General features: G+C 42.7%; 1 protein-coding gene across 2 annotated transcripts in view; it reads right to left on the reverse strand.

Annotated features, from left to right (window-relative positions):
- The window catches only part of VPS53 (VPS53 subunit of GARP complex), a 69,305-nt gene that overhangs the window by 40,890 nt on the left and 5,992 nt on the right, over positions 1–22,423 (reverse strand). For both annotated transcript variants that reach the window (XM_069791044.1, XM_069791043.1), the window contains exons 5-8: positions 8,253–8,339; positions 7,857–7,972; positions 6,600–6,719; positions 771–849 (exon numbers count right to left, since the gene is read on the reverse strand). In XM_069791044.1, the coding sequence (XP_069647145.1) occupies positions 771–849; positions 6,600–6,719; positions 7,857–7,972; positions 8,253–8,339 (402 nt within the window). The remainder of the gene's footprint in view (positions 1–770; positions 850–6,599; positions 6,720–7,856; positions 7,973–8,252; positions 8,340–22,423) is intronic.

Below are 22,423 nucleotides of genomic sequence, written 5' to 3' on the forward strand. Positions count from 1 at the left end.
GTAGCATCTGCTGGTCTGTATTGGCACATACCATGATGTTAGTGGAGAAGACAGAAAATTTAGAAACATTTTTTAAAAAATGCTCTTTCACATGGACACAGATTTGCCCTTCATCAAGGATCTGTTCCAAATAATTTCCTCATTTCTGTACTTGTTAGTTTTACAAAGAAACCAGCAGAGCTCGTACTTTGGAAGACAGAACTAGTGTTTTCTTTGAAGTAAATTCAAATTCACACCTACCCCCCATATTGTTTGCAAACATTTGGATGCATAATTTTGGGGAAGCACATTTGGTGCCTTAGCCCTAGCCTAGATTTCTATCTGTGCTGAGTAAACCAGACACAAACTTGGTGGCAGCAAGTCAAAAGACAGCCTATGTTTGGTTTTCTCTGAACACAACACAAACCTTTTGTGTGCAACAAATAACCAGTAACCTGGGTGATATGCCGAGGGAACCCCACTCTGGTCTGTAGGCCGCACATTAATTGCTTGGGGCATTCCTGAACTGGCTTGCAGATCTTGCTGCAGTCGAGGTGTGCAGCGTGACAGAGGATGGGTGTCATTTCTCACCCACATTCACTCAACAGAAACAGTGAGAAATATACCTAGCACCCTACAGCTTAGGAGACTCGCTTGGTTTCTAAAATAACTCCTGAAACAGAAAAACATCAAATCTAAATGTAAAATGAGATTAAAACCAATGACAATTACATTGAATAGTTTGCAGCAACAATTTTCAATGGAAGGAAGAGGGGAAGTGAGAACTTTACCTTTGTACCTTGAGAAGGAAAAGCTTCCTCAAAGTCAGCCAGGATCTGCTGTCCCAACTCATTCTGTGCTGCCTTCACCCTGACAAGGACAGAGGAAGCAAGGGCTTTGTTGGTGGTACAACTTCTTCGTTTCGTTGCCTGCAAACATTACTACAAAGCGGACTGAAACGCTAACAGCTACATGAAGGTTTTTAAGGGACAAAAAAAAGCATGCTAAAGAGAAAACATTCACACTAAGAAGGCCTGTATGTCAGAACTGGGAGAGCATTTGCTCCCTGAATGACACCGGGATGACAACTCCAGCTCTACAGCATTGATCCCTGAGCTGTAGCAGAGCACATCCTAGATATTCTTGCCCTGCTGCAATTTAGTATTTCATTAAGGGCCAATTAATCAGCTGAGAAATCAGCAGGGTTCCTTTAATGCCAATGTGGTCGATCTATCTTTACATTCATGTATGTTGATCACATTTCAACAAAAGTGTGTTTCTGACACATAAAAAGCTTCACAATGTCTCAATCTTCATTGTGAACCTTTCACAGTTCCAGGTGCACTGACCTACTTTTAAATGCATCCATGTGAATACTGTTGGCTGTGGTTTTATCCTATAAATCTCCATCTCTTAAGAAGCATAAAAGAGCAAAGGTATGAAATGGGCGAAAAAGTTTTGAACAAACCACAATCTTGCTCTTTATTTAGCTGAGAGAATAAAGCTTCCAATTTCCAGAAATAAAAGTCAATACAGCTTAATTGATACTTCTAGGGAAATGGAAATGCCTACACATACTAGAAAGTGCCAAAACAAACAGCTAGGCACTTATATCCCTCTGCAGCCCTCGCATTCTTCCATCGCTTTTTATTATACTGGAAACGCTTTAAGGTCTAAACTGATCATTCAAAGCAGTGGATTTTTCCACTGAGATTGATATGTTAGAAAGAGTGGCTACATTTACTTTTGTGAAAATGTTTGTTCAGACTGTGGGGAGAAGACTTTGGATTTTTTTTTGTTGTTTAAGACTCTTCAACCTTATCAAGGAATGATCTGCTGCTTTAATCTTCCCATTTGAGGTCCATTAGTAGTGAAACACTACAAGATGACCTAACAATGCTGGAGAACAGGCTGGATTCTTTAATGGTGCCAAATACAGAAAATTCTAGTCCTTTAAAAGTGACAGTTGAAATATAACTTTTTATCAGTGATTTAACTATATGTATGACCTGCCTTATCCTGGATTTATTTATGGGGATTTTGCTGGAAAAGCTTCCTGCCCACAATGTCAAACCTAATTCTCACTTAAGCTCTCTGCTTCACAGGGATGTTTAGAAACTCCTCTACTCTTCCAGGTATAGATTCCCAGTTAACACCTTCATAACCGTGAAACAAAAGGGATTCACTAATATGTTGAAATGGAAGGAGTGGGAAATGTAAGCAGTAAGGAGGAACCCAGCCCAGCAGCTTCAACTACAGGTATAATCCTGCTTAAATTGTACAAGTATGCACTAGTAATTCATGTGAGAAAGCATCACAGAACCAAATCCTTTGATCCTTAAGAAAAAGGAGGGGGGAAAAAAAGACACTAAACATGCATTGAAAAATTTTATCTTTTAAATAATCAAGAAACAAGAAGTCTTTAGTATTAGAAACGAATGGTTTGTATAAACAAATGGAAGTTATTAGCTGTGGTACTTCTTTCCTTACAGCCAGCTACAGGGACCTTCCTCTTTGACAACAGCTGGAGTGCAAGCATAGTGGAGGCACTGAAAAGAGCAGCAGCCAGATTCCTAAAGACTCAACAAATTTAAAAGAGGCACTGTCAAGCCGTTAAAAGCCCCGTCCGAGGGCTTTGTTGTTTTAGGCGTCGATTCAGGAAAGTACTTAAGGATAGTCTTAACAGGGATTCTCATATCCTTAAATTAAGAAACTTGCAGAAATGGCTTGCTGAGCTGTGATGTTAAAAATATATTTTTTTAAAAAATCTGTCCTGCTTAAAAATCTCTCAAAAGCAAACAGGGAAAATGAGTTTTAGCTTTTTTTTTTTGCTTTTTTTTTTCCTTCACATTTTGTAAGACAGGGATAGGGCAGAGACATCAAAGTAGCCAAAGGTTTAGGTATGTGTGAGCAATGACAAGGAGCCTCACTGCCCTCCCAGTAACTATCATTCTTTACATAAGTACACACACAGACACACACAATTATTTTTTTCCACGAGCATGCACCCAGAAACATGAAACATTTATGCCATCTCTTTACAGAGATTTACATTGCTTTAGGCAGAGAACACAGGAAGGTGCTTGCTTTAGCCACTAGAGATTATTGCTCCCCATGGAAAGCTGTGAGCCTTTCAATAATTCAGAATAATCTTCATGCAATGGAAACTACAACAATAAAAGCCTCAACCCCATGGCTAGCTTCATGCGCATTCACCGCGGAAGGACTGTTTCTGCACGTGTATAAGCGTGTGTGTTTAACCACTTGCAGAAAGCGAATTGCCCAGTAAGGCTCAGCAACCCCAGACACTCTCGGCTGATAACAGATTTAGGATCGCTTCTCAGGTCGGTTTAATAAGGATATCTTTCCCTGACTAGATTCCCCCCAGCAATGTGCTGGGGTATCACAGCAGCTGTCCTGGCTCACCGCAGCAGGGAATTGCCTTTTCCTGGGGTTGCTTGCATGTGCCAAAACCTTTGGTTACCCAAGTATTAGTGATTTTTGTTTCTCTGACTTTTGTTTTATTATTAGTGGCTTTTGTTCTCTGCTTCCCCCGACTTAAAAAAAATAAAACCAAGAAAACCCACTGTTATGTTTCAAATGACATTAAATTACTAGAAACCGCAATTCCTTTAGCCAAAGCTACCAGAAATTTTAAACTACGCCTGGCAGCTTGCTGAGATAAAAAGAGGCTGAGCTAGCCTGTTCTTCTGTGGCAAACTTATAATCTTTCTCCTAAATACTTTCCAGGCTTTTTTCCACTATCTGCTAGGCTTTCTTGACCACTTTCATGGGTGGGTTTGTGACCACTAATTGTATGCTCCCTCCACAGAGAGAAAACAGAAGAGGATTGAGAGATAACAAAATACTGCTATTTACTACAACAAACAACTTCGCATGCACCATCTAAGTTGTTGTTTTAGGAACATGACTAGGAAAATATTTACATTTGGATGTGAATTGTGACATTTTTACATCAATACTCCACAGGATCAGCACAAGAAGCCAATTAATTGAGAGTTCAGCCAGGTTTCCAATGAATACTTACAGTGGGATTTTGTTTGGTTATTTTCAAAGGGACAGAACAGGTGGAAAGCAACATTAAAAACACATTAGTTTTCACAGCAGCTAGGAGCAGAAACCTAAACTGAATACCCCATGACAAAGAGCACATCCAACACCACCGAGCAGGCACTTTTCCTTCCCATGGTTTCCCATTCATATTTGGCTTCACTCCATTCACGCCAAGAAAGAGAGGCTCTTTAATAAAGAAAGCAACAGAATCTGCTCGTTTAGCAGTGTATATAATAGACTTATTGTATATAACAGACTTCTGTTACTGTCACAGGTCTGGTGCCAACATCTACTAAAGCATTTCTTGCCTTTGCAAACATCCAAGAGGCTTCCCTTTTACCATTAAACCAAATTCATGAGATATCAAACCCCAGCAATTTCACAGTCTAAAAATAGCACTGCGAGAAGCCAGGCAAACTTCCTTTGATGTTTCATGAAACACGAAAGTATTTCCAAGCAAAGAGAGAGAGAAAAGGCAACTCCAAATTGGGCCCCAATACGTACACGTGTAGTCAAACTCCAAAGCAGATATTACTGTGCCGTAGACCTCCCTGCAGTAATTTGCTGCCTGGATGTCAAAGCAGTAAAGAGATCCCAGCAACACCCTGGGTGCAGCTCTCCTTTCGCCCCACAAGCAGCCGCTTCTATCGCTACCAGATGGTGCAACTCTCCCTGTGTAAACACTGGAAGGAAAACCCTGCCGAGGCAATTCTAAAAATAGGAGGCACAGAGTTTCTTGAGCTTTTCAGATCCTTATCTTGAAGGGAGAATAAAGCAAAAGTTTTCCTCCATGTCCTTGCCAGTGTCTCTGGCGTGACTTGAAACCACTGTGCCTTTTAGCAGCAGCATGAATTGTTTTCTATAATTATCAGCAACTACAAAAGTATTAAATAATCATCCATCAGAAAGGGAAAACCAGCCAGAATTCTGGACCAAGGCTTAAACTGTATTTGGCCTTAAAATGGCCAATGACAGCAGGTTTCTGCCCAAGGGCACTACCGCTCTGGAAGAAAAGGAAGCAAGCTATCTTTCTGAGCACGAGGTTGGAATAGACAACAGCCTAAATCCAGAAAAGCACTGACATATGCTTATATTTCCTTGACGTTCACGTTCATTTAAGCAAATGCTTATGGTCAAATGCTTTGTTAAAACAAGGCCCCATCTCTCTCTAGATTTAGGGTGGATTTTTCTTTTGCTCGATTTCATGGATTCCATCTGGGTTTTCTGGAAGAGGTATCTATACTGTAAAGAAAGTCCAACAGATTTACATGAAAATACTACAAACAAATCATTCAAACACTGTTTCCATCACTAAACAGCACAGGCAGCCAGCTGCTGTCTTAGGGAAGGGAGTCACCAAAAAAATTAATTTCTGTGCCTGGAAGGCTCCTTCGAGTACCTCTGTAATAAGCAAAGTCATCTCAGGCATCAAGAGGATGGTGGTGATAGATTTGCAATTTTCAAACAGAAAAGAAATGCTATCAGATATGGTTGTATGATTAAGAAGGTTCATCCCTAACATTAATAGGCTGTTTTCACCTCTGAGCTGTGCTCAGCACTCCTACAGGCTGTTAAGCAGACATCATATGTGTGATGTGAGAGAAATAAAGCCTGCTGTAAAGCAGGCAGAGTCGGTTTTGGCCAGGGACAGCAGTGGCCCCTAGAACAGGGGGGGCCTTGTCCCTTGACACCCAGCTGTCACATCCCAAATGAAGCCAAGACCCTAGGAGATCTGGTGGCTTAGTCACCACTGAGCCTTCATCCGCTACTGCTGAGAATGGTGGGCTGCTGAGAATGGTGGGCACTTGCTGTTGGAGCTGCACCAAAACTCACCAAATTTAAATGTGTAACTCCACATTAGAAAATCAAGACTATACAAGCTCAGCGTAAATGTTTAGAGCAGTCAGGTGTGCTGCATGCAATTTTGAGAAGATTTACTATAAGCCTCAAATCTCAGCAGAATTGGGCAACGGGAGCAGATTTTGGCAGAAGCAGCTCAAGGTGCTTGAAATAACTGAGTTTGGCAAATGCACAAAAAGAAATCCTGCCTGCCTAAACCCTTGGGCAACTATGCAGTTTGACAGCAATTCGACAGCAGTAAGGCACATGCCTGGGCAGAAAGGGGCCCCAAGCACCACTATGGTAATGCATATATTTCTGCTTCATGCCAGGCTGCTAAACTCTATCACTGAGGTTAAGAAAGCAGGAGAAAGCATCACCTTAGGGTTCACCACAAACACCTGCACATGAAGATCACATAAAACAATTTGCACTTCCACAGATTGCTCCACATAAGTAAATTAAAAGCCTGTCAATGAGAAGCACAGAGCATTCATTAATTACACCCGCACTAATTGCTATTATTTAACAGAATAGGCTGCTCAAGATTTGACCAAACTGTGTCAAATTTTAACCTGTTTTGGCTGGAAAGAGGCTCAAAGGACCATGTCCAGCCTTTACATCCTTGAGAAACTGACTCTGCCTAATGCATTTTCTAACCTTCCTTCCCAGCAGGCATTCAAGCGCTCAGGGTTTGATCATTTTACCTTTCGGAAAGCTGTCGAATCTGAGGAATCCCCATGTATTTGTTGAAGTGCTCTAACACATTCACGACACCTTGGAGAAGGTTGGCAACTTCCCCATATTGTCTCCTCCTGGTCATAGCCCTGCAGAGGAAATTAAAGATTTACAAAGACAGGTTCGATGAAAATCCTGGGTGGTAATTCCACAGGTTACCTCATCCCCACTGTGTCATGCTGGTCCCTATTGACATTTATTTTTCTAAAATACACTACTCTTCATTAACATTCCAATGCAGCATTAAAATTTCACTTAACCGATGCTAAAATAAACCAATCCAGGACACATCTAACAATGCCTCAAAAAACATAAACATCAAAAGCAACACTTGGCAAAGAACATGTAAACTACTGAATACATCCACTTCCCAGTATGGGTCCGGAGGCAGTAAATGTTATTTCACTATAATGACCTGAGTTAAGTCATTCATCATCATACACAAAGCGTGAGTTAAAGCTTCACAGCAAGGAGAATCATTATGCTGAAAAGCTATTAGCCTTGACTTTTCTGTTAATAATTTTCACAGGTTTCAGAGAGAAAAAAGTCAAGTTTATTTATTTTTATTTAATCCTTTAGGATCATTCCAATGGAGACAGCAGCCTAAGTAAAATTTTATTCTGAATGCTTAACAACCCAGTGTTTGTGCAGCATTTGCTACAATCCAAGAACAGGCTGTGCCTGGGTCCCACAACTTCACAGATGCAGCATGTAAAAACCTGAATTTCCCTAGCCTGTGTGTTCCTCAAGCACATTAAAAAAAACACACAAAGGATTATTAGAAACATCTAACCCCCCTTCATAGACAGTACAAGCTGTAAGGCTTCTTTAAAGTCATTCTCAGAACTAGAGTAGACCTTTCTGAAAAAGAGATCTCATTCAAGTTTAAGACGTGAGACTGATAAAAATCCCCCCCAATCCCTGAAAAGCACATCCCTAATGAGAATACCTAACTGCACAGACTGTCTTACTCTTTAATGAAGCCAGACTCATTCCTTATCACCAAGGATCAACACAGCAATTTAAGCAATCGATGCTGCAAACCCTTAAATACAGAAACATTAACTTGCAGGTCACTCAGGGCAACACAGAAAGGATCTGTCAGCAAAAATCAAGACTGCAACCTATTAGGTAAACTTCCTTCTAGAAAAACAAGCAGCTGTTACAGATGTATTCAGAGCACTGCACCAAACTTCTGCAAACTACTAAAAATTTCACATACTTACTCCAGTGAATCCACACCCCCTGCCAGCATGTGTAGGTGGTTGAGGGTGGTGATGGAGGTGGTCAGATGACGCTTGGCATGATCTAGCTGCTTGATATCCCGTGTGATTTCTTTAACCTAGTGAATGAAAAAAACAAAAAGCCTGGTTAAATATGAAGCCACAGCAACAAAATTTTAAGGAGATAAGAAGGGCTCTCTCCTCCCTTTGGGACTACAAACATGTTAGCTCTACAGCCATGTTAAGAGAAGGACAAGGGTACAAGTTCAACATGTTTGACAGCAAATTACCAACAAGTCAGCAGGACCAAAGACAAAAATGTTCCCTTCTTAACGAGAACTGGAAGCAAAAGTCAGCGTCCCCCTCCCTTTCAAAGGCTAGAAAGAAATTGCTGCTCACCATTTGTTCTGATTTTTCAGCCTTGTCTTTAATATCCTTAATTTTACCGAAGAGCTGTTGAATAGCTTTCTGGGCTTCTTCCAGGGCCTGGAAAAGAAACAAAGTCAGAGTGGAAAGAAAAGCCTGCATTCAGTTTTCACCTTCTAAGAAATACCCAGTTGCTCCCTACAGCCCCTGGGCTGGGGCAGCGGAGGGGAGCTGTTTTCTTACAAAGAAAATGTCATCAGCACATCAAAAGTCAATGCTCATCATTAATTCTAAATAAAAAATACACAACATTACATATAGAACACTGAGTGCTTGCCTAAACCCCTCATTGAATTAACACGGTATTATCCTGTTGGAAAACACAATGCGTATTTTGCTGATTCCTTTGGCGTGGGCAGCTCAGCCTCCCACCCACCTGAAGGAGGAATGGCTCTTTCTAGGCAGAGAAGAGAGGGCACAGGTTTAGCAGGTAAAGAGGGTCAAGCACGGGAAATAGACCTCGCCCGAATTTTTGTGCTATTTTACTGCAAGCTTCTTTGGGCTTGTGGTCCCCTTTATACAACCATGGTGCATCCTGACCTCACACAGCCAGTGTGAACTACACGTGGATTCAGTGAGTGAAGCCACATGTCCAAAATCACATGTCCAAAATCTGACTTCTGAAGTAATTCAACACGTTTTGCCTTCCCAGTCTGATAACATTTCCAGCTCCAGCTCCACTTTGTTTCCCGCTGTTAAGTAGGCTTCTATCCCTCTGTTTTCATATGCAGTCCCATGACCAAGGTTACAGTGCAAGCTACAAGCTCCTTCAGCAAATAAATTTAACACATCTTCATTTGGAAATGTATAAGCAAACTATCTGCCAGGAGCTTTCGCTGGAACATAGCTGCATTATAATAAAAGTATAAAAGTTGGAAACATTTTATAATTCATTTTCCAGAGGGGAAAAAAAAGTCTCCTCTGAAATATCTTCTGAATCATGTGAAAGTTAACACTATCTATTAGTGTCACACAGCTATCATATAGCATGTTCACTAAGGGAAATGAACACACAAATCTGCTGCAGGGACAACTATATCAGAAATGAACACCACCACCTACCTTCTCATTTGGCTCCAGCCTAGCCACCTTTTAGAATAAAGTTTTCTCTTCTCTTCCATTTAAAGACACGTGGATTAAGTGCAAACCCAAGAACGCTCCTTTCAACATATTTAACTACAGCCTCTGTACTCAGTCCCAGACCACGGCTGCAGCACATTACTCAAGTGGGCTATTAAGCAAGCAGCAACTGTCCTGCATGTTCTGAGATTTGTATAGGTCTGTATAAAAAAAAAAAGTCAACCTAAAATTCTTCACAGATGCCAACTGCTATGTTTGCCTTTGCTTCAGCACTAATGTTAAATGTTAATTTCTCTGCATAATCCCAGGGAAGTCAGAGCTGCTGTTGTCTCCAAAAGAAGAGACGAGGATTTATCCTGCCAATTAAAAAGATTCTCCAGAAAGAGACATTATCCTCCTTCATATCCAAAGCCATCTCAAGCCATCCAAAGGCAATCTCACAAAACTTACTCAAACTTTGGATCATCTCAAACCAACTTGCAGGGATAGGTATTTGTGAGGATCCCATGCCCACAGAACCACTGGGAGGCAAAGTACGGAGGATCAGCCCTAAGGAGTCCGGGGAAGTCCTACACGCTATGCAACGCAACAGAGCAATGCAGACACGCAGCAGGACCACCCCAAATTCCCAACTAGCCGTACCCTTCCTAGACACATCTCTGATCTCATTCCCCTCTCCTAGGACTAATTTTTCAGATCCAGGCTCGGACAACAGCCACAGCAGCTCTCCTTGGCATGAGTGCCAAGCTGAACTCTAAGACCACCAGCCTTCCACCACAATCCTTTCACTTGGGGGTGGCATCTCTAACCTGCTCTCCAAGGAAGAAAGCATTTGAGTTGCTGCTTTTAGCATCAATACACAGCTCAAAGCCATTTGTTCTCAACAGCCTTCAGCAACCAAGTTCAGAGCAAACAATACTGTGAGTGAGGATTTCCATCTCAGCTCTTACAGGTTTTACATTAAAATCCCTATCCACAGAAGGAAAACTGCCTTATCGGTTTTCCTCATGAGATAAAATAACATCTACTTGAATATAGGGACCTTTTCCAAAGTTACTGCCCATAATTTATCCTTGGATAATGGCCCAAACAAGGATTTCTAGCTGCCCACATATCAGCAGTTTCTCTTTTGCTCCCTGTTAAGAAACCATACTCAATCTCTCTAACAGCTCACAGTGCTGTTTAATAATATTGTGACAAAAAACAGCAGAGAGTATTTACAGGAAACTGGTTTACACCTGAAGAACATGTTCCTGCTGCTCACTGCTCTGCACTTGGTAGAAACCACCGCATGCAGCCGTGGGCAAGCTCCCCACCTAAAAACTGCCCCTGGAACACCGACCAAAGTAAAATGGGATTTTGTTCTCATACACTTAAAACTGCCAAAAATAAGGTGAACTGGTGTCATCACATGGTCCTGACCCTTGTGGCTTTTACCTCCTTACAGACTCTGGAAAAACACAAATGAGACAACATGCACTCTGCGCCCGTCTGATGAATTAAAGAACTGTGGTCTCCCACTGCTGTGAAAAATAACATGGCTGGGATGTGGGGGAGACACCGAACAGCAGCTGCCATTCTGTTCGAGTTCTGTATTGCATCTCTCAGAGAAGGGGATATGTTTCCATAACTGTTAAAAAAAAAAAAGGAAAACACACACAGAACTCAACAGCAAACTTAACAGACTTGAGTAAATCAGAATTGCTCATAAACACTCATTTCGTTTCTTAAAACTTGTTTCCAAGTATTTGCTTAGCCATTAAGACATAAATCTTTAGCTACTCTCCTAAAAAAGAGCTGCATATTCCTTACTTGAGTCAGAACATACTAATTCATCAACGTGCTTGTATTTTATATAATTTACATTTAGAGATGAAAACATTTCTTCAAACATACATAAGATTTGCTGAAAGTAACACTGCGTGAAAATCTATTTTTTTTTAAGTCAGGAGGGCACTGTCAGACAGACAGATCTGATGGGAAGTTCAGAACCAAATTAGAAGTGTTACTTCTTGCACAAAGTCTACAATTAAACTTTCTTACGGTTCTTTTTAAAGAAACCAGTGAAACCTTTTTGGCTGTAACATTCCAACTGCAGCATTTGAAAGTAAAATACTGCATGTAGAGGAAGGAAATAAAGAAAACTAACGAATAATGGAGAAAAATCTGCACCTTCCACGTCACCATAAAGACAGAGTAAAGCTAAGAGCAAAACCAAGGAAATACAAACTTCAGTTTTAAGAAAACACCTCATATTTGGATAAACAGTGTTCATTAGTAAGGGATAAGAAACCAGCATCTAGGGCATGAAAGTAGATCTAATTGTTCAAGGTGTAATACAGAAGTTTATTAATGTATCTAACGATTATTCTTTCACCTGTAAAACAGGAGAGGGGAAACGACAGCCATGTTAAAGGCTACACTGTATATTGGAGAGAATGCATTTCCCTTCACACTCTGCTCCTGTTAAGACACCGAATCGTGAATTTAAAAAGCATTTTCGTACTGCTTTTGTTATTGTTTTATTAATAGATGGTTTATTTTGGACAGAAATTCTAAAAGCAAAACAATATCAAGAGAATACAAGTTGCTCTTATTCCAGCATAACTGGTTTACACGATGAACGACACCCAGTCATCTTACATCTTTGGCTCGACGCAGGGTTCACCTTGCGTTACTAATTTATTGGTTTCCTTGTCAGTGCAACTGGGAAACATGTAAATTGTACACACCCCCAAACTGCGTACAGAAGTTGAGTTATTGTGTTTCCTTTCCTACAACAGCAGTTCATTTCAGGGGCAGAGGACCACAAATAAATAAAGAGACTGGACACATCATCTGTTGTGGTTATATGAAACAAGGATGTTGAAATTAAGGTTGCGATGTACTGGAAAAACACCATATGACTCTAATCAACAACTGAGCCTGCAAGCTACAATTAACCCATCAGCATTATTTATTAAACTTTATGCAACCTTGAGATCCCTGAATGCCAGGCACCAGCTGAGAAATACGGCACGGATAGGGCTCGACTGCCCAAGAGAGGCACGGCCATCAGTCAGCGGTGTCTGAACCGCAGCCACGGCTACTTAAAGGCTTTTTCTGCAATATTTGTCCTCGGGGTACCCCAGCTGCTCTGACAACAGTAAATTTAGCAAAGAGGGCAGGACCAGCGACAGAGCGAGAGACTCTAGACGGAGCGCTCGACACAAGACGGGCTTCGGCTACGGATCACTTTCCTCCTTCTCTGGTGTAGTGTGTCTGATCTCCTGCCCTGGCGTGGGTTTAGGAGCGTGTCCCAACCGCAGGAGGGAAGCAGGCGATGGCAGGGTGCCCCTGCGAGACCACCGTCCAGCTCCACGCACAGCACCTGGGGAGGTACGGCCCCAGCGCCCGCAGAAGCAGGGACCCAAAAAACCAGTTCTTGGTGGGGGGAACACACAGGGGGATCTTCCAGTTTAAGAACATGATATATTCTTAGCCAGCCCCATTTCTCAGCCAGCCTGTATTTATGCAGTGAAAGCTCCCCTGCTCTTGTGTTAACAGCAGCGATGAAATGCAGAAGACTGAGAAACCACACGCAGGAGTTGGAAGACCCAACTCTGTAGCACGCAGCCAGACCCCAGGTAAACTGGGCAGACAGGGAGCTACGTGGGTTTTCATCACATTCTCCAAAGCTGGAGGGAAAAACGTAGCACGTAAATCAGCTACAGCTCTCCAACCTTCTTCACCTTGAGATGCAACAGGAAAAGAGTCCAAACACACCAATATAAAACAATAGGGAGCAGAGTTAAACCATTAATCACTAAGAAAAAGACTGCCTAAAAAATAGCTTTACTTGGCATTATCCCAAGCAACTTCTAAGGTCAGTCCGCACATCATCAGTTGTGTCACCTCTTCACATGAGATCTTCCAAGCAGTAAAAGGAGGAAAGAAAATAACCCAAGTGAGAGGTGGGACAAGACCACATTTAACTCATTAGATGTTGAAGTGAAGCATCCTTTAAAAGGTTATGTTCCAGCAACTTACAGTACCAGATTGACATTAACACATACAAAAACAGCACTAGCAACACTACTCAAGCCAAAAAAACAATTCAGTGAATTACAGTCAGTCTCTACAAATCCCCACAGCGGCTGCAGACAGACAGAGCCTCCTCCATCCCCTCCCAGCCTAGGGACGGAGCTGTCACACCGCTCCCATCCAGCAGTGGTGTCTCATTAGTGGGTGTGTTGATTTCTAAATACCTCTTTACTCATCCTATCAGGAATCTTGTGCAAGCAAATACTGAAGTACTAGGGAATATGCAAACAGGAATTAAGAGAGGCCCGTGCATTACTACAAAATGTCCCTTCACTTCGGGAAAAAGCAAATCTTCTGAGGAAGTTTGCTTGCTTGGGAAACTCTGAGCTTGGGGACTAACTGAATTAACACTGTTCTGTCCCCAGTAATGGTTAAAATACCTCGATGGTTTCCATATGCTCACTGGTGGTGTGCTAGAAAACGTGCTAGTTTTATTTGATTCTAGCCAATATATATTTCAATTGGATGTTATTACTCACATCAGAAAGCTGCCCTCTACTAAGTATTTTATAGACACTTGACACATCTGCCAAATTCACAGCATCCAAATGTATTTTTAATGTTACAAATTGGGCTGTGGTCAGGACGCTGAGAATTTAATGCTCCTGGATCAGTCCCCAGTCTTGAATACAGAGCGTTAATGCTTCTTTCATTTGCTGCCACACTTACAACCCAGATCAATGAAAATCTAGACCATGACTAAAAATAAGTTCCCATCCCCAATTCTCCAAGGAGTCTCAGCTGCAAAGATTTCAAAGAAACCCTTGCACACTGTGACCAGCCTAACAATTTCTGCCACTAAAACCTCATACAAATGAGTCCCTCCGGATTGAGAAAGGGTGGAAATATATTTTGATTCTCAGTCTGATTTCATTTTAGAGAAAACTCTTAAGTTTTACAGCTAGGGATAAACCACTGCAGCTGAAGCCGAGAGGGCTTGTCTGTCAGAGCAGGATGATACTGCACCACAGCTGTGCCAGCTAATTTCCCTGAGCAGACACACCTGAAGGGCTCATCACACTTGGTTTGATTTTAGCAGATTTCTACCCTAGGAGTTCATCAAATACTACACAACTACTACAATTGTCACTAAGGAATAGAGTTTTGTGTCATCAGCTCCAATCCTAACCACTAAGGCTGCACAGCACACTTTAAATCAACAAAGCAGATTATGTCCAACACTGGACCAAGCTTAAAATTGCCACTATTGCCCCTTCACTTAACCTTCCAAATCACGCTTAGAAATCACATCCCACGTTCTGAATAGCTGCACAAACACTGACAGACACAGGGGGTAAAGTGAGAGGCGATTTCCAGGTTGTGCTGGTTGAAACCTTGCAGTTTAACTCCTGAACTGCACTCCTGCGCTAGTCCAACACCCGAGCTGTCATTTTTTATTGCATTGCCCAGCCCTGCACACCGGTGCCTGCACTATGAAGAAAGGCAGTGATATGTTGTAAGTGACAGTGGTTTTAGCGGTCTTGCTCCAGTGAGTAATTTTACACAAGTTTTACAGTCATGCATCTAATTTGCACCCAAGTGGCGTGGCCACTTAAACCTTAATTGTGTGAGTTGCACAACCCTCTAGCAAAGCCTTTAGCTTCATTACGCTCGGACCTCCAGGCGGGTTACTACAGCTTCGTCAAGCAGCTCTATATTGGCAGGTGAACGGCCACAGCCTTCTCCCATGCCCAGCCCCGCTCAACACATTAAACACTATTATCACGCAGGAGAAACTCCCCTGTGCAGACACTTATTATTTCCCTTATCACTCTTTGTTATTTCAGAATAGCAAAGCCATGAGTCTCTGCCCTTCACATCATTTCTGTTTACACCCTGATTGCAGCAGTTTACTGCACCTCCCTATGCCCAGGACACACCTCGTCTTTCAGGGCCTCTCCTGCAGGCACTGAATAACCCACTGCCCTTGGCTGCTGCAGGCAGTCACGCACACCCGCTCCTTTGCTCACCCTCCATTCCAGCACCGAGCTGCCTGGTTTTGTTTGATCGGGAGCGCTGCACACTCAATTTGCCTAGGAAGTCTGTAAATGATTGAGGGATTCCAGTCAATTTGTCTGCTGATGAGTTTACGGCAGGCAGCATTTTGGTCCTATTTGCAACATAAGAGCCACACTTGACTGCTATGGGGGTCAAGTTTAGCAACCACTCGAGTTGCATCAGATTTTGTAAGATGAATTCATGGTCAGGTTGAGACCTCAGAGGCAAAACGTAGGTGGGGGGAATGGACAATCATACTATGAACCCTACAAGTAGGGATTTCTAAGTGGAAATGCTGACAGCTCACCTGCCCTAAGCACAGAGGTAGCACAGCTGGAACAAACACTACCACAAACCGAAAATGTGAGACAACAAAAAAAAAAAAAGAGGAGGGAGGAAAAAAAAAAAAAAGAGATCCACAGTAAGACATAATCTCCTGCCTGTTGTCAGGATTTGTGTTTTCAGGCTGGGCTTCTCGCTTTGCTGGCATCAAAACCAAACAGCACTGGCTGTGGAACAGTCCGGTCTTACTTTGCAGCTTGCGCTGTCTTCAACGCCACCAGCAAGAAAGCGTGCCTTTTGCCAGTACAAAACACGACCCGGTTTCCAGCCTCAGGCCGCAGGACAGCGACAGGCTGCATCCACTGCGCTTCCATACAGAAGCACAAGGCAAGGTCAAGCTCAGACTTGCTTCTGCCTTGAACCAGGCTTTGCAGCAGATGGCAAAAGTTACGCCTGACCTCTTCATACAGTTGCAGATGCCAGTTTTCATGGCCAGTAGCCAGAAGGATAATAAACAGCACTATTTCTTCTTGGCATGCCAATCACCTGAAACCCTTTTCGATAAACATGTTCTACACTAGAAAAAGCTCACTGTGTCTCTTACATGGGAAGGACATTATCCAACTGTCATAATTCACTAGGGAAATGACTCTAAATGAAACTCACTTTTGATTTATTTTGGCAGCTCAACTTCTGTTTATTATTCATTGGTTACAAAAGAATATTATGGGACTTTAATCACTCAACTGGAGTCTTACAGAATCTGTGGCATGACCTTTTTTTTTTAAATATATAAAATTACACAGCTTAAGACACAATATTTAACCCTCATCCATTCGCCATCTTAAAAAGCATTGAAATCTAACACTAGTCTGTTCATATTTCAGAATAATGACCCATTCATCAAAAAAACAGGAGATAAAGCTTAGCCATGCAGGAGACTATGACTATAATTCAAAGATGGTGCCTACAATATCAGGGATTGTGACACAAAAAAGCCCCCAAATATTTTATAGACTTAGGCTTAATTAGTTATTAAGAGCTTACAGTGATTTTCCTCATCTGCTCTTAAGGCTCGGGCAAAGGCAATCAATGCTGTCCCAGCAGCAGAGGCACATCAACACCAACCACGTGAGCCGAACCTGGGCCCTGGAGCCAAGGAAGCAGTGTGCAATCTGATGTCTGGAAGTGAGCATATATTTAAATAAATAGAAAAAATGAAATAAAAGTGCCTGCAGTAGGAGATCTGAAAGCACTGAGTACCTTAGTTCAGCGTGAAACACAATCTGCAGTCAAAAAAGCCACCTTCACACAAACAGGTGGAGGTAAGAAGAGAGGCTGAAGCAACAGTGCTGCTCATTAAGGATGTTTATGCAAACAGTGCACAAATTCACCTCCCTGCCTGGCGGGCTGACGCTGCCTGCAACCCAGCACTCGCAGGGCTGAGGAGAGGACAAGCCGCTGACTCCAGTGACACCGTCCACCAGCTGCCCTGCAGCTCAGGACACCGCTAGCTAAACGGGCGCTTGAGTAGCCGGGATGACCCCATCAGCAGAGAGCACCTTATTCCCCACTGCTCTTTGCCACGTGCAGCACCTGCATCACTCCTCTTCTGCTCACCATCCATCTTCATCTCTTTCTTCCTCCCTATATTGATTCTGCAAAGTGTTTCCTGATCTCTATTCAAAACAAAAAAAACCCCCAAAGTATGTCACATACGTCCATCTATGACCTTGTCAAACCCAATAACCTGTGGGCATTTTTTCTATGCCAGACACATCCTCCTCCTGCCACAGTCTTAAACACTGCCAGACACTGCAGCACATACACAGGGCAGGGCGAGCAGTCTGAGCCTCCCCACAGCTGCAGAGCTGTTTATTTTTACACGCAACGAGAAAGGACAGCACTGGTTACCAAAGGAGGGGATGGCTAATTGAACTGTCTACTACTGTGCTGGGTTCAGGCTGGGCAGCAAGAAGATATTTGTATTCTTTAACCACAGCAGCTGGCATCTCTTTTCTTGCACTGCTATAGTTATGGAAAAAAAAAAATATTACTGTTCTCATGGAGCAAAGAAGCAGGAGCCAACCAAAGCAATCCAACTTATCAACCAGTATCTTCAGCCATCAGAAACATGCAAGGCTTCTCCCAGCCCAGAAAACATCCCTTTTCTCTTCTCGTTAACAATTAACTTTGTTCTTGCACTAATTGAGCCAGACCCTAATACAGTAGGAGATACTAAGTGATAAACCAAGCTTTTCTTTAAAACACAATCTTTACTCATTCAATTTCAGTCATTTACTTCATGCACCTGTGCTCACAGGGCAGGAAGTGAAAGATAGGCCAGAGATAACAGAAAGAAATACATTTTTTTTACATTCAAACTATAAAGCCACAGATCTTGGCATTCCTCGTAATTCTTGATTCCTTCAGAAATACATTTTGTACAAAGCTGCCTCACCTTTACTGACCTGGGCACCCATGTCCTGGCTGCACAGATACTGTCAAGGGTTAAACTAGACTGCAAACGCAGAGGGTGCTTTATTACAAGGACGAAAGCCTGATAGGTAAAGCAGCTTCAGCCAAACAACCAGTAAAGGCATGTCAGCAACTGTCAAAAAAATTACTGCCAGTCCATGCAGAAGGTTTAGCAATAAACACAACTAAAGAGTGACAAATAAAACCGTATGGAGTGTGTTAAACACTCAGTGGAAAAATCTATGGGAACTTTTTATACTACACCCTAGGGCAAAGAGGAAATTATGCCACAACTGGACTGCAGCTCTTAGCAAGGTCAGCCCAGACTCCAGTTCAGCAGCAGCTCTGAGAAAAACTTTACAGAGGAAAAATCAGATAGCACTGGCTCCCCAGAAACTGCAGGCACAGCTTGAACTGCATATTGTTACAACTGAACCACAGCAGCTCCTGCATTCCCAGCCTCTCCCAAGGCATCCGAAATAGCCCAAGTCTGGGACTCCCAAGGAAAATTTTGTTACGCCCTGCAGAGGAATGTTCCACCCACGACTGTTGTTTCCTCCCATAAAAGGACCATTAGCGAGATAATTTCTGAAGTTCATGGTATTGTCTACAGATTTTACTGAAATATCGCACCAGGAAGGGGAAGCCAAATGAGCCAGACTATTTTAAGGCTTTTGCATTTGGAGGAAATTCTAGGGCAAAATTTCAAAAAGGCAGATGCTTTGAACTGGGAAACGTTACGCTTTGTGGAGAAGGGAGCATTCCTGTCTTTAGAGCTGCTTAAATAACTCTTTTGGGGCCACATCTATTTGATCGACTTTATTTTTAGATTTAGGATCTGCTTCTTCAGACACCTAAATACTATTTTATACGAACACGTGTACGTGATCAAGACTATTCAGGAAACAGTTTAAAAGTTAAAGACTGACTATAAAAAGCTACTCTTAACATCCTTCTCGTACCTACAATTCCATCTCAAAGACCTGCTCAATCATCTCAGCACCCAGGTGGAGCACAGAAGTGTTATCCCCATCATTACCACTGCCACATTACCAGCCAGATGGGACAGGAGACTGGATCACAGGGAGTACAGTGGCTGGAACCGCAATTAGGATTTTGAATTTGCTATCCCTAAGGTCTCCTTTTCCTTAAGGAGCATGGAGAGCACATTCCCATAGCTGCATACCTTATGTTCCCCACTTGGTCTTACTGGGATTTAGATTGCTCTAACTGGGAGAATAACATGCAGCGCTATTCAGACGTGTCTCTGCTGGCAGCACTCCCTCACCATCAGTGATCAGTAAAACGTTACCCTGGTCTCAAAAACAAGGCTGGGCTCCCCTCTCCTGGACAGCTGCAAAGGTGCAGCTCTCAACAAGGCTCAGTAAAGCACTGCTCCTCTGCAGGAGAGGGAAAGCTGCTTTGCTGGGCTCAGTTGGTAAACTACCCCTTCCCCAAAGAGAAAGAAAGCTGTTAAAGCCTAAATACCCTCAGTTTGTCTTCTAGGAACCTGCCTGGTATCACTGGTCTCCAAACATGCTACCAAAAAAAAAGAGATTAGATAGGTTGACGGCAGGTCCCAGCTCCCAGTGATTTCGGCAGCACTTGAACCAATAGCCTCCGCCAGATTCCCAACCCCACGTTTGGCAGTTAAGGCTGACAGGAGATGGAAAAGCCAAAGATGAGCTTCCTGAATCAGCTTCCACACCCACGGCAGGCGATGCTCCATCACCTGCAAGGGCAGCAGGGATGGCAACTGCTCATGTGTGCAGCTCTGCCTCCCCACGCAAACCCGAGGCAGGCAGGGCACAGCTAACACAGACAACTACGAGCAGGGGCTTAGCAGGGAACCCCCTCCTGGCTTGCTTTAACTTAACGAACAACTTTTTTTCCTTCTATCACTGCATATGAGGTTTGTGTTTCCTTTGGAAGGAAGTCAGAGATTGAAAGAATGTTTATGAAAACTATTATTTACTCTCCAGACAAGAACAGCTCCTCTAGCTCCAGCACCACGCAGTCACGCAATTCTGGCAAACGCTGATTACAGTTTGTACCACGAGTTGTTAGGACAATGTGACTGAAGGAAAGACGCTTTTGTAAAACACCTTCCAGGTCCAATCTTGCAATAAATACACAGTGTCCTGAGCTCCCACCAGAATTCAAGCAGCTACAACATCAGAGTTCATATGCATTTTTATTTACAGCACACACTTTCAAGAACACGACAGACTGCATTGTTCCTCTGGGGTCTCAGTGTGTCAAGGGATGGGGATGGAAGTCAGTCAAAAGACAGGAATGGCTTTTTCAAAAGCTAGTCTGCTGCAAGTACTGTGTACTACAGGCTATAGACATCTCATATGCTAAGAAAGCGTTATAAATGCGAAAAGATATCCGAAGAGTAAACTTTTCGCTGTGGCTAGTTTTAAGCTTTGTTTCAAACCTATTGCAAAAGCTGGTTCCTAACTGTTTCTTTATTAATCAAGGGTGGTTTGCAGTTCTGCTTACTATGAAAAAAATGCAATAACAATCTTCATCCCAGGCTTCCTAAGAGAGAGCTTCACAGGATAACACTATCTATCCATGTGTATATGCTTCAATCAATTCAGCAGGGAAATATTGGTCTTGAGGATACAAATTTCCTACAAATTTAATAAGAATAGAAGATCAATAGATGAGAGAACCTAATTTTATTGTGGGACCAAACTACAAATTACTACCAGAAAAGGTAAATAAGGAAAAAAAGCCCCTTTCAGTAGCACTGACTCCCTTCCTAGCAGAGCACTGACTTGTCTTAAAGGCACCTTGCTTTCTGTTGTTTCAAAACAATTTCTTACCATACATTGCAAAACGAAACCCTTCCTTTCAAAGTGGGAGAAGCCAGGCCTCTTGCTCTATAAAAACTTAACATTTCTAAGCGTCCTTGATTCCACTGATATGCTAGTAAAACAAAGGCACTCTTCCACACAGGAACAGGCAGGTGAAGCTGAAAAGCAAGGTTTTCACCCTCACAATCAGGTGTCAACAGGGTGGTCATGTGAAAAAGGCTGCCTCACTCCCCCAGCTAGCACACAGAATACACTACTCAGAAAAGGCAGTGCAGGGGGTGACAGGAACAGCAAAGGTTTCTTCTAGGTTTCCTCTGTTTGGTTCTGGGGAGACAAATATAAAATTTCATCTCAAACTGAAACGCAATTCAAGCATTCCCCAGCACTGTAAAATGACCTCCTCCGCTGCGGGTCCCTCCAACCAGCTAACATGCAAGGCCTGAGCTTGCTGACGCTCCTTTACTGCTTTAAACTTCAAGACCCAGCTGAGTCCTACCACTCTAACAGTCTGGTTCCAGCAATTCACATATGAAATGCACATACAAGTGTGAAATGGTGGACTTGGATTAGAAACTCAAGAAAAAAATAGCTTGCAGCATTTCAGAGTCAAACAATTTTTCTTACCAGAGAACTAACACTTTCAATAATTGAATGGTTTCAGTATTTGTTAGGATCTCTTAAAGTAAGAAACAACTGTTACACTTCTGGGAGACTGTCTGGCCTTAGCCCATGCAGTCAGTTCATGCAACTGCAAGCTCCGGTGTCTGTCTAAAAGTCTGCCTTGCAAAGCAGCAGAGAGGGAAAATTCACAGCTAAATACAGGAATATTTGTGAATAACTGCAGCTCCAGGCCGCTTGAAAGATACCCTGTACAGACACACCACATACACATGCATGTTTGAAGGTTTTTACTTGGACAGGAGTTTAATTGGTTTCTTTACAACCAAACTAAATGAATGGCTACACAGACAGACCTGCCTCCCCAGTACTTCAGAGCAGGATACTGTCCAAGTCCATCTGTACATGCTTTGGAGAACTTCAAAGGTATTAAAGAATGAGAAAGCACAGGCACAAGGCAAAGCTCTAAACAAAGCTCGCTGAATCTCCATAGCACAAAGACACTTTTGTTATCCTGGAAGCACAGCTGACCGTGGCACTGCTTTTGTTCATCTCTCACCACATTCATCCTCGGGACCTGTAAGTCCTGAGGCACTCCAGGCAATTCTCAGCCACAGCTCTTCTCGATCGCGCTTTTTTGTGGTCTTCTCTGCATTTGTCACCTCGAATGAGCCCAAAAGGCTACAACAGCACCAGGCTTCCAATCATATCCAAACTCTCCAAGTACTGCACTAGCTTCCACTCCCTCCTCAACTTCTGCAATTGCCTCCCCACTTGATT

The sequence above is a fragment of the Haliaeetus albicilla genome, chromosome 9 (genome assembly GCF_947461875.1).
Source record: "Haliaeetus albicilla chromosome 9, bHalAlb1.1, whole genome shotgun sequence".
Classification (NCBI taxonomy): Eukaryota; Metazoa; Chordata; class Aves; order Accipitriformes; family Accipitridae; genus Haliaeetus; species Haliaeetus albicilla.